This window comes from Gymnoscopelus braueri, assembly GCF_963280865.1.
Source record: "Gymnoscopelus braueri genome assembly, chromosome: 1".
NCBI lineage: Eukaryota > Metazoa > Chordata > Actinopteri > Myctophiformes > Myctophidae > Gymnoscopelus > Gymnoscopelus braueri.
Genome location: NC_137603.1, coordinates 65,641,347 through 65,657,107, shown reverse-complemented (window position 1 = coordinate 65,657,107; position 15,761 = coordinate 65,641,347). Strand labels below are relative to the sequence as shown.

The 15,761-nt window shown below is 39.1% G+C and overlaps 1 protein-coding gene across 2 annotated transcripts in view; it reads right to left on the bottom strand.

Annotated features, from left to right (window-relative positions):
* Positions 1-15,761, bottom strand: part of LOC308073684 (TRPM8 channel-associated factor homolog) — a 31,242-nt gene that overhangs the window by 7,606 nt on the left and 7,875 nt on the right. For both annotated transcript variants that reach the window (XM_080412743.1, XM_080412742.1), the window contains exons 8-16: positions 15,224-15,321; positions 10,907-11,123; positions 9,162-9,459; positions 8,317-8,398; positions 7,283-7,457; positions 7,132-7,179; positions 6,814-6,988; positions 5,335-5,429; positions 2,988-3,198 (exon numbers count right to left, since the gene is read on the bottom strand). In XM_080412743.1, the coding sequence (XP_080268869.1) occupies positions 2,988-3,198; positions 5,335-5,429; positions 6,814-6,988; positions 7,132-7,179; positions 7,283-7,457; positions 8,317-8,398; positions 9,162-9,459; positions 10,907-11,123; positions 15,224-15,321 (1,399 nt within the window). The remainder of the gene's footprint in view (positions 1-2,987; positions 3,199-5,334; positions 5,430-6,813; positions 6,989-7,131; positions 7,180-7,282; positions 7,458-8,316; positions 8,399-9,161; positions 9,460-10,906; positions 11,124-15,223; positions 15,322-15,761) is intronic.

Below are 15,761 nucleotides of genomic sequence, written 5' to 3'. Positions count from 1 at the left end.
TTTGAATTCCGGACTTTTACTTGTAACAGAGTATTTCTACATTGCAGTATTGATACTTTTACTTAAAGGGATATTTCACTTTAAAAAAAACTTTTGGTCATTTTATCATCTACTCAGGCCTTTGTGAGCCCCCCAGACAGTTTTTAAGTTGCTTGATTCAGTATTTAGATATTTGATATTCATTTTATCAGACACGCCCCCTTCCTATACAAACCCATTGTAACTTCAAACTACATTTTAACCATGTTAGATTCATCAAGAACACCCGTCCTTGGTTCTGGTGACTCTCCCTGCCCTCCTAATGCGTGAGGGGGCCGTGTTTTTCCGATAATCTTTTTAATTTATTTTATTACATTTTTTCATTGCATTTTATTTTTTTGCGTTTTCATATTTTTTTTTTTAAATAAATGAAAAAAGTAATTGAAAAAACACAGCCCCCTCGCGGATTAGGGGGGCGGTATGAGTCACCAGAACCAAGGACGGGTGTTTTTGATGAATCTAACATGGTTAAAATGGAGTTTGAAGTTACAATGGGTTTGTATAGGAAGGGGCGTGTCTGATAAAATTAATATCAAATATCTAAATACTGAATCGAGCAACTTAAAAACTGTCTGGGGGGCTCACAAAGGCCTGAGTAGACGATAAAATGACAAAAAGTTTTTTTGAAAGTGAAATATCCCTTTAAAGTTGTACAATGCAAAATCACAAATAACGATTTTTAGCAACCTCTGCTGGTCACTACCGTCACTGCATACAATTTCCCTAGTCCTCGATTACCCAGAATTCCATTCGTTTTCACCGGAAGCCGGAAGCGTTTCAAAAAGCGATCTTTTAATTGTTTTATACTATCTACGGATCGTTTCTCTTAGCCAGTGGAGCATTAGTTACCATGAGCTGTGCTTTCTTTTTCTGTTCTTTTTCGATCTCCCAATCCTACATTATCTTAAAATCAGCGTGAGGTTCCTTTTTGTTAATAGCGCGGTAGTTCCTGGCCAAACAGGAAACCGTTGCGGTAGTTCCTGAGGACGTCGGCCACGACGTCATGACGTTGGCCAGGAACGTCATTTTCCCGGGAAAGTCCCCCCCGTACACGTTCAATAGAAAATATATAAATAAAAGGCTTCCGGGGGTGAAATTCACGGAGTGGGTGTTGTGAAACTTTTGCCACTCGCAAAAGATATACAATTTAACTTTAGTTTTGTTGAAAACGTTACCTAGTATTACTTTAAGTAAAACATTTGAGAACCTTTTCCACCACTGCTTTTATCCTTACATTTGCATTGAATATTCAAAACACTGACAGGCAAGAGGGCCCTAAAAACCTATTCTATTTATTCAAACCTAATCAATAGTTTATTCAAGATAAAGTTCTGTGAGAGAACCAAATGTTTTATTTGGTATCAAATTCAAACTCATGGACATACAGTACTGACTAACTCAGTTGAACAGGGTGCATTTGTTGAAGCAGAATGGTGAGATATCTTGCTCCATTAATTAGAAATGAATATTCCTAAAATAGTCTCCTCATTGACTTACATTGTACAGTGAAACAGCTCTCAAAGTCACTAGTTTAGCACATACAGTAAACACAAAGAAAGCTGATTCTGCCAGGAACATCACAGTACAAAACATAGTATGGCTTAGAAAATAAATAAATAATAAGACTAATAGGAATATAATTTTCTGATCAACGGAGCAAGATCACAGCAAGGTAACTACACAACCCAAACCAAAGTGTCATTCTGCTTTAAGCCTGTGATTCTCAACATTTCAAGGACCCCCAGTTTGATATGCATTAGAGTAGACCACCGACCCCCGTCGCTCTCAGAGTTACAGATCCCTGGTGGTTCCCAAACCCTATATTGAGAAACAGTGGTTAATTATAATCGAATACATCAAATCTGAAGTCAAGTCTGATTAACCAGCCCTATGTTGTACTTTGTCATATAGTGGTGTCATGTGAAATTACTGAAAATATCTGATCTACAGGCTGCACAACTCATTGTGAGCCTGTAGATTATTATTATTATTATTATATTTTGAATCTATAAAATGTATTAGTTTGATTAATCCTACGTACAAATACAACCATGCATTCACACACACACACGCACGCGTACACGCGTACACACACACACACACACACACACACACACACACACACACACACACACACACACACACACACACACACACACACACACACACACACACACACACACACACACACACACACACACACACACACACAGATGTTAACAAGAATCTGCAGAAGAATGTACTTTTATGTTATTGATTTCAATGGTGTAAAGTAACTAAGTACATTTACTCAAGTACTGTACTTAAGTACAATTTTGAGGTATTTTGACTTTACTGGAGTATTTCCAATTTTCAGTACTTTTACTTCTGCTCCACTACATCTCAGAGGCAAATATTGTACTTTTACTGCACTTCAATTATTTGACAACTTTAGTAAGTTATTTTGTAGATTTTGATTACTATATAACCACAGTTTGGGTGGATTTGGGTCAATCAAATATAATTATTAATTAATATTGGATAAACCGCGGGTGAAATAATGCGGGAATGAAATTAATGATATCTATCTATAGGCCTATTATAGCTTTTAAAAAGCACGAAATCTCGCCGTGCGTGCGTTTGTAGTATTTTAATATTACGTCATTTTACATCAGGCACAAATTAGCCGCCTACTGCACGTTGCCAACAACAGTGTACCGCATGCAACCAGTGTTGCCAGATTTTGTGAGAGAAATAAGCAGCCAGGTCTATGAAAACAAGCCCAAAACAAGCGCCAAACAAGCCCAAAAGTCGCTTATAAAAAGCAGACATGGCAACAAAGTTGTGAAAGCGAAAGTGGTTGAATGAAGAGGAGAGCTTGCTGTCACCATGGATATGGATTGTATACAGTCACTACATCACGACAGTGGTGAGTGACATTGTTTATAAGAAAACTAACGTCTACCCACCATGCTTGTAGTAGGGAGCAGGTACGGCCACTTGCACGGTGACCTCTGACCCCTGTACCTGTGCGTGGGGGGGAGCCACCAGGTAGATGAGCCCGCCCCACAGGTTCCACACCTGCATCATCTCCGTCTTAATGGGGAAACGCTCGTGGACGCACGGCGCCCTCTTCAGCTCGTCTGCGTTGAGATGGTCCGTCTGACAGCCGATCTGCACCTGAGCAACACATGAGCCACCAGTGGTGTAAAGTAACTAAGTACATTAAGTAACTAAGTACTGTACTTAAGTACAATTTTGAGGTATTTTTTACTTTACTGGAGTTAGGGTTAGGGTTTCCAATTTTCAGTACTTTTACTTCTACTCCACTACATCTCAGAGGCAAATATTGTACTTTTACTCCAGTACAATTATTTGAAAACTTTAGTTACTAGTTACTTTGTAGATTTTGACAAAACATACATTAACCACTTCAGCCCTATATAAATTTCGGCCATTTGAAAATAGCCGATTTACAAGCTCACAATGCGTCGCGATGCGACGCATTGTGAGCTTGTAGATCTGCATTTTTCAAAAGGTTTTTATACATTTTATACATTTGAACGATGCACAATGAGTGCTTCCTACTTTTGGTTCTTTAAGTACACTTTGATTCCAATACTTTTGTACTTTTACTCAAGTAAATGTTTTATTCCAGACTTTTAGTTGTAACAGAGTATTTCTACATCGCAGTATTGATACTTTTACTTAAGTAACACATGTGAGTACTTTTTCCACCACTGTGAGCCTCATTCCAATAATCTAACTTCTCACACTCACGTCTTAGTCCCGCCTCCAAGTGAAGAGGCGAGATTAAGATGCGAGTCCGGAGGAATCGAGCAGGCCGGACTGACAGCCACGTTCCGATGCTCCCGCTCCTCCATAGCCCTCCAGATGCCATGTTGTATCGACGCTACGCATTTCTCTCACCGCTAACCCATTAAGACCGGGAATGCATCTGTGTAACCACTTTAACCATTATTTTATACTTTGGCTATTTTTGAAAAATCTTGAACATTTTTGCAAACTTTGAATATATATATTTGTTAAAAGCGAACATTTGTTCCTCAAATCTTTGCTTCTGGGGGTCCCTGGAACAACATATTTTGAGAAGGGGGTCCGTGGCCAAATACATATAATTTTGTCCTTGACATGAAAAAGTTTGAGAACCACTGATTATAGCAATAGTTTCAAAAAACTGTTAGGATTTAGAAGACATTTGTAGAATCCCCAGAAGCAAAGATTTGAGTTTCAAATATATATTCAAAGATTTGCACACATTTTCATGATTTAAAAAAAATAGCAGATCTACAAGCTCATAGAGCCGCTCTATGAGCTTGTAGATCTGCTATTTTTGAATAGCCAAAGTATAAGGTAATGGTTCAAATCGAAAATGACAAATGCTTTCCCGGTCTTAATGGGTTCGTTAAGCATTGGGAGAGCTGTGCGTCCAAACACACACACACATTCTGCCAACTTGTCAGGATGTTCAGAGCAGTGTTAATAACGTTAAGTAACTAACACAGAGGGGTTCAATTCACTGATGAACACCCACTGCACGATGGGTTGACCAGAGATATCGAGCCAGGCCTGTGCCTGACATATATATATTTTAAATGGCCCGAGGGTCGACCCCGGTTGGGACCCGACAGGCTTGCAGACCTCTACCCTCACTGATATTGCTTCCAACGCCCCTGATGTTCTTTGAATGCCCCCTTGGGGGGTTGTACCGCCCCCCATTGAGAATATCTGCTACAGGGTTATTTAGGGACTCCTGTTACTGAACCAACACTCTATAGCATGGGTCTTCAACAGGGGGTCTGCGGGGGGGTCCTCAGAGTTACGACAAGGGGGCCGCCAAATCTTTGTGTGATAGGAAATTCTTATTTTTATTTTTACATTAACCACATATTCGCAGAAAATAGCAGCCTAAAGCTCGCAGATCTGCTATTTTCAGCGAAGAGGTTTGGTGTAGAGGGAAAAAATAGCCGACCAAATACAGAGCTAAAGTTGACCAAGTATTTAGGGTTTAAGTGGCTGAAATTTCAAGCTGTCTGTGAAATCTGAAAAAGTGAAAAAGTTTAATCTGCAACATAATTTTATACAATCTGTAGTTGGGGGTCCCTGCTTCATTTCTCTCTCAGCTAAGGGCGGTCCTTGGCCTGAAAAAACGTCTGCTCTATATCAATGATTACTATCAGAATATAGAGCTTTAACTTTTTGACACAAACACTTTTTTGAACCAAATCAAATAAATAGCACACACTACTCCTTTAACCGTGTCATTGTCCCATAAGATAACATTGTGCGCTGTACCTTCCATCCTTTCTTGACAATCTGTGATGGAACAGATATGTAGGTCTTCATTCCAGGAGAGAGATACAGCCCTGTGCTGATCCACTCCTCTCCTCCTAACACACACACACACACACACACACACACACACACACACACACACACACACACACACACACACACACACACACACACACACACACACACACACACACACACACACACACACACACACACACACACACACACACACACACACACACACACACACACACACACAGATGTTAACAAGAATCTGCAGAAGAATGTACTTTTATGTTATTGATTTCAATGGTGTAAAGTAACTAAGTACATTTACTCAAGTACTGTACTTAAGTACAATTTTGAGGTATTTTGACTTAACTGGAGTATTTCCAATTTTCAGTACTTTTACTTCTGCTCCACTACATCTCAGAGGCAAATATTGTACTTTTACTGCACTTCAATTATTTGACAACTTTAGTAAGTTATTTAGTAGATTTTGATTACTATAACAAAACATACGTCACCCATTTCATACATCTACAAGCTCACAATGAGTAGAGATGCGACGCATTGTGAGCAATTATTATACTATAAAACATGCATTAACCACTTTAACCACTATTTTATAAATAGGCTATTTAGCTTCTTTTTTTTTATAGCAGATCTACAAGCTCACAATGTGTCGTATCGTGACGCGTTGTGAGATCTGCTATTTAAAAAAAATAAAAACTTTTACTTTTGACACTTTAAGTTGACGCTTTTGTACTTTTACTCAAGTAACATTTTGAGCACAGGCCTTTTACTTGTAACAGAGTATTTTTTATTGTGGTATTGCTACTTTTACTTAAGTAACATACAGTATGTGGGTACTTCTTCCACCACTGCTGGTATCCTTGTTTCTATAAAGGCACTACATTGTTCTCTCTGCACTCTACAGTATTTGTGTGTCTATTTACCTTGTTGTTTGTTGACTAGGGTTCATGTTTATTCTGCTTATTCATACTTTAAGTCACTCTGGATAAGAGCATCTGCTAAATGCCTAAACTGCAGTGATGGAAAGTAACTAAGTACATTTACTTAAGTACTGTACTTAAGTAAAGTTTTGAGGAATTTGTACTTTACTTGAGTATTTCCAATTTCCAATACTTTTACTTCTACTCCACTACATCTCGGATCCAAATATATGCTTTTACTCCATTACATTTATTTGAAAACTTTAGTTACTTTGCAGATATAAATCAATACATTATAAAACATACATGAACCACTTTAGCCCTATTTTATACCTAGGCTATTTGAAAATAGACGATCTACAAGCTCACAACACGTCGCGATGCGAAGCTTGTAGATCTGCAATTTTCAAACATTTTAGTACTTTTACTTTTGGTACTTTAAGTACATTTTGATACCAATACTTTTGTACTTTTACTCAGTACATTTTTAATTCCACCACTGCTGAACTGTAAATGGTATGACCTTTTGTCTGGACATTCAGGGTGATCTTGTAGTTGTTGACAACGGGCATGACCGGGTTGTTCTTGATGAGGTACGGCAGGAGAACATCTGGTTGTGAACACACTTTATAAACCTCTGCACCAACACTGAGGAGCAGGTGGTCCTTCGGGCTGCGCACCGGACAGCCCTCACACACCTGGGGGGATGAGAGGAGATTATAGCTGAAACTATCGATTATTGTCATAGCGATTGTTTGACTGATGACCTTTGCCATTAATCAAATCAATAAGAAACATTTTCTGTATATCAACGTATCGAATAAGCTAGATACCAGCCCACCTGCGGCATGCCTGACTTCTTCAAGATGTCTGTGAGGGTGGACACCACCTGCATATAGGAGGACATTAATAATAATAATAATAATAATAATAATAATAATAATAATAATAATAACAACAACAACACTAATAACAATAATAATAAACACCACCTGCGTATAGGAGGAACACTCGTAAGCCTTCATGTGCAGGTAATGGGCACAGTCCCCGCCCAGCTTCTTAAGACACGCCTTCTCCTGCTGGGTAAGCTCCTCCCCCTGGGTCACGTGACCGGCGAAGCGGCGCAGCAGTTGTCTGAAGTGGTAGCCTTGTTTCCAGCTAGCCTGGCTGGGATACAGTTCACTATTATATGAAGTGTTTACAGCTAGCATGGCTGGGATCAGGGCACATTTATTAAGAGTTAACTAAAACCAAATAACTAGAACTAGAATTGACAAAACATTTTAGTTAACTGAAATTATATAAAGCTTGTAGATCTGCTATTTTCACTTTTCTGAGTGTAGCCCCCACAGTCATAGTAGCCAGAACCGGCGTGCAAAAGACCTGCCAATCGGGCTCAGCCCTATTGGCATGACTGGTAACACGTCGGACTGGCGAGTGGGAGCCTCGGGTTCAATCCCAGCTCACTGCACTTCACTACAATCTGGCGTAGTCGGCAGGACGAGCAGCGTAATATCCTTGCGTGAGGAACATGAGGGACGTCGTGCACGGTGGTCCGCGGCGTGAAGTGCGAAGCGCGAGGACGCGCTCCAAAGATCAGGGGGGTGATTGTAGCCCCCACAGTCATAGTAGCCAGAACTGGCGTGCAAAAGACCAGCCAATCGGGCTCAGCCCTATTGGCATGACTGGTAACACGTCGGACTGGCGAGTGGGAGCCTCGGGTTCAATCCCAGCTCACTGCACTTCACTACATGAGCTTTTTGAATTTCGGCTCTGAGTACCCTATATTACAATACAAAACTGAAACTAACACTAAAAATGAACCTTTAAAAAACGTTTTGATGCTAGTTTATTATATATATACATATATATATATATATATATATGTATATATGTATATATATATATATATATATATATATAAACATCTATATGTATAGTAAACTACCAAAAACTGAAATTGAAGACAAAAAGTCAAAATGAAATAAAAAATAAAAAGTAATGAAAAAGTCAGAACTCTGATAACCTTGGGTCAGGGGCCTTGTAGCAGCCTGGTTCCAACGTCGCCCCCAACAGGCTGAGACCCATACGGGTCAGGATGTGATTCCCTGCAACACAGAAAACACAGCTGATCTGTTTGATGACTTGATAACACCAACAATATCTATCTATCTAAGTACAAGCCTGTGGATCAGCTATGTTTTTGAAAATGAGCAATTTAATTAAGCTTGACCATTCAGACTAAATGACTAAATGGGGTGTGTCAGAGGGCCTAGCCTCCAGTGGTGGAAAGTAACTAAGTACATTTACTTAAGTACTGTACTTAAGTACAATTTTGAGGTTTTTGTACTTTCCAAGTATTTCCAATTTCCAATACTTTCACTTCTACACTTCTGCACTACATCTCGGATCCAAATATTGTACTTTTACTCCACTACGTTTATTTGAAAGCTTTAGTTACTAGTTACTTTGTAGATTTTGATTATTATTACAAAACATACATTAACCACTTCAGCCTTATATACATCTACAAGCTCACAACACGTCGCGATGCGACACGTTGTGAGCTTGTAGATCGGCTATTTTCCAAAGATTGTTATACATTTGAAAACTTGAAACTTGCATAACGAGTACTTTTACTTTTGGTACTTTAAGTACATTTTGATACCAATACTTTTGTACTTTTATTCAAGTAAATGTTTAACTCCAGACTTTTTACTTGTAACGGAGTACTTCTACATTGCAGTAGTGATACTTTTACTTAAGTAAACAAATTGAGTGCTTTTTTCCACCACTGAGTATTGTACTGTGTATGGTCATACCTGTGTAGCTGCTTCGTGGACTATAATACATCATCACAGATCATCATACCTACATAGTCGGTCAGAGGGTTCTGTCCAGGGTTTGTCTGTGCCCAGTACCAGGCGTGTCCTCCAATCAGCAGACCTCCCCCTTCGGCCACAAAGTCCTGGATCTCCTCTTTGTGCTCGTCGCTGTACGTGTTGCACACAAAGACGCTCAGGTCCTTCCTGAAGCCTGTCTTCTCACACCGCAGCCCTGATTGGCTGAGCAGAGGAATGGCGAACTCCACGGCCGGCCGCACACCGATCAGCCCCTGCCGTCCCTCGTCTAACCACCGGATGGCGTTGTGCCAGAATGGAGCCAGCTCCTGTCAATAACACACATTATACGGGTGGGTGCTCACAGAGCCTCTAAACTGCCCTACTATTAGTACAGCTCCTGACCAGTGGTGGAAAAAGTAACGTAAATTTCTGACTATAAGCCGCGACCTTTTCCCCATTTTTCGACCCTGCGGCTTATATAACGGTGCGGCTTATCTATGGATTTTTACAGCTAACGGCCACTAGGGGACCTCCTAAATCTATGGATTTTACACCCGCGGCTTATAGTCCAGTGCGGCTTATATATCAATCATTCAATTTAGCTGCTGCGCCTTATATTCAGGTGCGGCTTATAGTGCGAAAATTACGGTACTCAAATGTTTTATTTAAGTAAAAGTATCAATACTGCAATGCAGAAGTACTCTGTTACAAGTAAAAGTCCGGAATTCTAAATTTACTTGAGTAAAAGTACAAAAGTATTGGTATCAAAATGTACTTAAAGTACCAAAAGTAAAAGTACTAAAATGTTTGAAAATAGCAGATCCACAAGCTATTTTCAAATAGCCTAGGTATAAAATAGGGCTAAAGTGATTAATGTAGGTTTTATAAGAACACTGAAACAACAGTACAGTGTAGGCCCGTGATGTTATTATAGTCAAAGTAGCAGCTTGGCAAAAGCAAAAGGTAATTCAAATGAACTAAACTGCCTTATTCCACCTCTGTGTACACTGTAGAAGTAAAGTCATAGCCACCAGCCACATCTGGTGTCTCTTTTGGACTACAGGCATTAAGTGAACTGTGAAACATGTCACAGGTTGTGGATTTGTTTCCATACGCTATAACTCTGTTTCTCACAACCTAACTTGGGCCCTGCTCAGGCAGTGGTACTAACACATTCATTGTAGAGTGGCAAGGATAAGAATGGCAAATGTTTTGCATCGATGTGTGCATTGATGTGTGACAAGCTTGCACACCCAGCTCAGAGTCTAATTATTTTGGATTTGGATTCAAGTCAGATGTGACTGCTTAAAATCAGCAGTCAGATGTGACTGGCAAATATTGTACTTTTACTCCACTACTAATTATATGAAAACTTTAGTTACTGGTTACTTTGTAGATTTAGATTATTATTACAAAACACACATCAGCCCTTCAGCCCTAAATACATTTCCGCCATTTGAAAATAGCCGATCTACAAGCTCACAATGTGTCGTATTGTGAGCTTGTAGATCTGCTATTTTCAAAATATTTGTATACATTTGAAAACTTGTGAAATGGGACATTCTGCATAAAGAGTACTTTTACTTTTGTTACTTTAAGTACATTTTGATACCAATACCTTTGTACTTTTACTCAAGTAAATGTTTAATTCCGGAATTTTACTTCTAACAGAGTATTTCTACATGGCAGTCTTGATACTTTTACTTAAGTAAAATAAATGTGAGTACTTTTTCCACCACTGGTGTTTTTTTTTCCGTGAAATTCCCAGCTCACCTTTCGTCCCATGTAGCCCTCGTGCGTGACCACGATGACCCGGCCCTGACCATAATAGGCCCCCGCCAGGAAGGCCCGTCCGCCCTGGGTGGTCCCGATGGGGAAGGCCAGCGGGCCGTGGACCAGAACCTCCGATGGGATCGCTCCTCCCTGGATGTCAAAGTGCTGCACACCCTGCAGGAGGAACTCCAGGTCATCCTCAAAGTCTGTATCGATCCTGGACAAAGACAGGGGAGACGTGGTCACTCACACAGAACGTGTTTATCTGATTATCAAAACTGGAGGTGGAACGATTATGGCTCTTTTTGACTACAAAGGGTTAATCCGGGAACTTTCCACAACCCTTTAAGACCGGGAACGCATCTGTGTCATTTTCAGATGTCTTTGGCTATTCAAAAATAGCAGATCTACAAGCTCATAGCGCGGCACCGGGTGCCGCGCTATGAGCTTGTAGATCTGCATTTTTAACATTTGTCCGTGATTTTTTTGGCAAATCTTTGAATTATATACTGTATATCTCTGCTGTTCGGCCGGAACCAGCTAAATCCAAAATGGTAATTGTTCAGGAAATGAAAAACAAAATATCAATTTTTCTGAAAATGAAGAAAACCTTATATTTTTAAAACAAAGCAATACTGCCTCATCAAACTTGGTATTGTGACTTTATATATTATCAGATACTTGCATGTGTCATTATATTATCACCACTTTACCCAAATCCAGCTCAAGTGGAGTTAGGAGGTTTTGTCCATCATTGATATACAGCTGGCAATGGATCTCAAAGCTCACAACACATCACAATGCATTGTGAGCTTGGAGATCAGCTATTTATGGTGAGCGCCATCCTCATATACTAAGTATAGATCAAGCTGAATTCTGTACTTAAACAACTTTTATTTTAACATGCATTGTAAACAACCATGGATCTAACTGTTACCACTGTTGTTCTTCTACAGTTGAGTACAACAAACAATTCTGCCTCAATACTCAATCATGTATTTAACAAAAGCAATCATGGCACACCAACAATAAATAAATGGCATATAAATACAAAATACATTCATGAAAAATTGAATCTGTAGCCTATCAAATCTGTAGCCTACTGCACTAACAATAACAACCACAGTTGCATTTAGCTATCATATACCTATCAACATTTTATTATCACACTGTTGTGTGTTGTGTGTTGCGTGTGTGTGGTGGGTGTTTCTTAGTGCTTTAGATTGTCATAAAAGCTGTGAAAGTCTTTTGGCATGATCTCCTTGAGCTCTTGGAGATGTTTGAAACAAACTCCTGCACACACTCATTCTCTGTCCATTAACATTTAAAAAGAAAACGAGCAGATGACCTTTGTGAAGACACCCTTTCTTTACTGGGGTTACATCTATCAAACCTTGCACATACATTCTCTTCTTTTCCCAGTTTATGTTCTCCCAAAAGCATTGAAAAATCTTCTCCCTGTCTGCCTCATACAGAGCAGAGCTTCTCTGAGAGCCTGAGAGGAGGGGGGAGTTGTTTGTTTTTGACGGACAGTTTGAGGGTCCAATGGAGTTAGGAGTTTTCGTCAGAGGCGCTTTTTAATACTTTTCATATGTTATTATTAAAAAAAAAAATTACACAGATGTAGAGGGGGTTCAATAGCGTTGATTTATGAAAAAAAAAAAACTGAAAATGGACACCGACGATATGTTTTAAAGCGAAAATGTTTTACTCCGATCTGTGCTTCTGAGTGTTCCTGGGACAAAATATTTTGAGATGGGGGTCTGCGGCCAAATTCATATCATTTTGGGGGTCCTTGACATGAAAAAAGTTTGAGAACCACTGAGCAACGTTAGGATTTAGAAGACCTTTGTAGAATCCCCAGGAGCAAAGATTTGAGTTACAAATGTTCCCTTTAAAAATACATATATTCAAAGATTTGCACAAATGTTCACTTTTTTTTTAAAATAGCAGATCTACAAGCTCGTAGCGCTGCACTCGGTGCCGCGCTATGAGCTTGTATCTTGTATCTGCTATTTTTTTAATAGCCAAAGAAATCTTAACATGACACAAATGCGTTCCCAATCGAGCTATCATCATCATCTCATAACACTTAAAATGGGCGGATCTCTCCTTTAATGGGTTAAGCGGAAACTTTCCAGAACCGGTTTAGTTCCGAGATGTTTATTTGTGACGTCATCCCAAAAAAAGACGTCCATCTGCCCCAATGATAGGATCTTGAGAAAAACACTTCTATCTCCATCTCTTTTTTTTGTGGTGAAAACCAGCCATTCTCGACGGGCGATCGCTCTAAAATGGCGGATTGCGGTATAAATGTTAATTTTCCAGTCGATAGACGGACTCCTATACCCCATCGCCCGGACGTCTTTTGTTACATCCGGGTTGTCGTTGTGGCTCCTGCAGCTGTCTAAACATCGCCAAGACACGGTAAAAACGCTGGCACTCTGAGGATGATTTGGATGATAATACCTCTCAATGTGCTAAAAAGGGGAATTTCAACCATTTTCATCATCATATAATTGGTACTGGCACCATTTCTGTCAAAAACCTTCAGAAACCTGCCTACCTTTTTTTCTTTCTTTAAATGAATGCAAGAACAATGGCTTCTATTTCAACAAACTAACTTTCCAAGAAGAGAAAGGCTGTCGTTTCTATTAGCTTGGAATCTCCATTGATGATGTCACTGGTAGGCAGGTTTCTGAACTGTCCAGATCCCACCAATGAGACACAGAGTGAGTAGACATAACTCTTATAATGAGCATTAGTGAGGACCAATTATATGAAGATAAGGTTGAAAATGGGTGAAGTGCTCTAATAATAAACTGGATCCCAATAGTTAACGAAGACATAATCTGAAATAATCAGTGCGGAAAAAGTACTCAAATGTTTTACTTAAGTAAAAGTATCAATACTGCAACGTAGAAGTATTCTGTTACAAGTAAAAGTCCGGAATTAAAAATTTACTTAAGTAAAAGTACAAACGTATGGGTATCAAAATGTACTTTAAGTACCAAAAGTAAAAGTACTAAAATGTTTGAAAATAGTAGATCTACAAGCTCGCAACGCGTTGTGAGCTTGTAGATCGTCTATTTTCAAATAGCCTAGGTATAAAATAGGGATAAAGTGGTTAATGTATATTTTATAATGTAATAATTTATATCTGCAAAGTAACTAGTACAAACTAAAGTACCGTAAATCCTCTTATAGTAACCCGGGCTTGTATTTGTTTCAACTGTAGTGGGTACCGGGCTTTTATTGAAAGGAGGCATGTATAAGAGAGAGGCCTATATTTCCATTTTTCAAACAGAATGAAAAAAATCTACATTTTGTGTCAGTTTGAACCCAGTAAAATGTACTGGGTTAATTTATTGAAACCAAGTACTGTATGAAATAAACAGTGCAAGAGGCTTGTTTTCATAGACCTGGTTGCTGATTGTCTCGCAGAATCTGGCAACACTGCTAGTGGCAAACAGGTCATGTGACAGGTCTAAGCCAATGGGGACTGGGGAGCCACTAGCAGTGTTGCTTATTTCTCTCGCAGCAGCAGTGAACGGAGCTGCGCAGCTCGTCTGCAGAAGTAACTAAGTACATTTACTCAAGTAGGCTACTTTACTTAAATGTTGTCCTATATTATATATAACTCTGTGTCACGGTGATTTGAACCGACGGCAGGCATAGTTGCCATAGAGGCGAGAGACGTGTCTAGCGCCCTCTTAAGACTTAAAAAAAAAGTAGGAAAAAAAAGGCTTGTAATTCAGGCTCGGCTTGTAATAGAAGGGAAGCTTTTAATTGCTTTTTTCAACGGCGCCCCCTTTTATATATATATATGTTTTTCTCTCTTCATACCAGTAACCTGAAAGCTGATTGTATGACATTCTGTATAGTAGTGTGTATATCTGTCTGTCTCTTATATGTCATCATGATTTGTGTGCATGGGGTTCTCATCTTAAACAAGCTGCGTGCTTATGAGATTTCCAGTTTAGTAGACCTTGTATTGTGAATTTGTACTTCCATGTACTGTTATGTACTGTCATGTACTGTTCTCATGTCTTACTAAATAAAGTACATCAATCAATCAATCAATTGAATAGAGGTTACTATTAGAGGATTTACGGTACAATATTTGCCTCTCTGAGATGTAATGGAGTAGAAGTAAAAGTTCAGAAAATTGGAAATACTCTAGTAGAGTAAAAGTACCTCAAAATAAGTAGAGTACTTGAGTAAATGTACTTGGTTACTTTACACCACTGGAAATAACACAGATTTGTTCAACACAAACACATTGTAAATGTTTAGTAAAAATATATTTGTACTTACGCCACAGCCAGCCAGGATGAGGGGATCTGTGGGTGGACTGGTAGACTCTCTACCTCTCCATGGTGCTCTGAGAAGTAGATCCCTGACACACTGGACACCTGGTGGTATGGGTGCAACAGGAAAATAAAATAATAAGTATGTAATATAATAATTCATAATAATCTAAAGTTTCAAAACGTAAAATAAAGCAATTGAAAATAGTGAAAATAGCAGATCTACTTGTGAACTTGTAGATCGTCTATTTTCAGCAAAGAGATTTGATGTAAGGGGGGAAAAGAGTGCACCAAGTACGGTGCCAACTCAGGTCCGTTTTACTAAGTACAGAGTATCTAAGAAGTGGTTAACCCATTAAGACCGGGAAAGCATCTGTCATGTCATTTTAGATTTGAACCGTTTTAACCATTATCTTATACTTTGGCTATTCAAAAATAGCAGATACATGTTGCTATAATCTATAGCAACGCTATAGATTCGCTATAAATTCGCTATCAATGCTATAAAGTTGTTCTCACACTTTTTCATGTCAAGGTCCCCCACA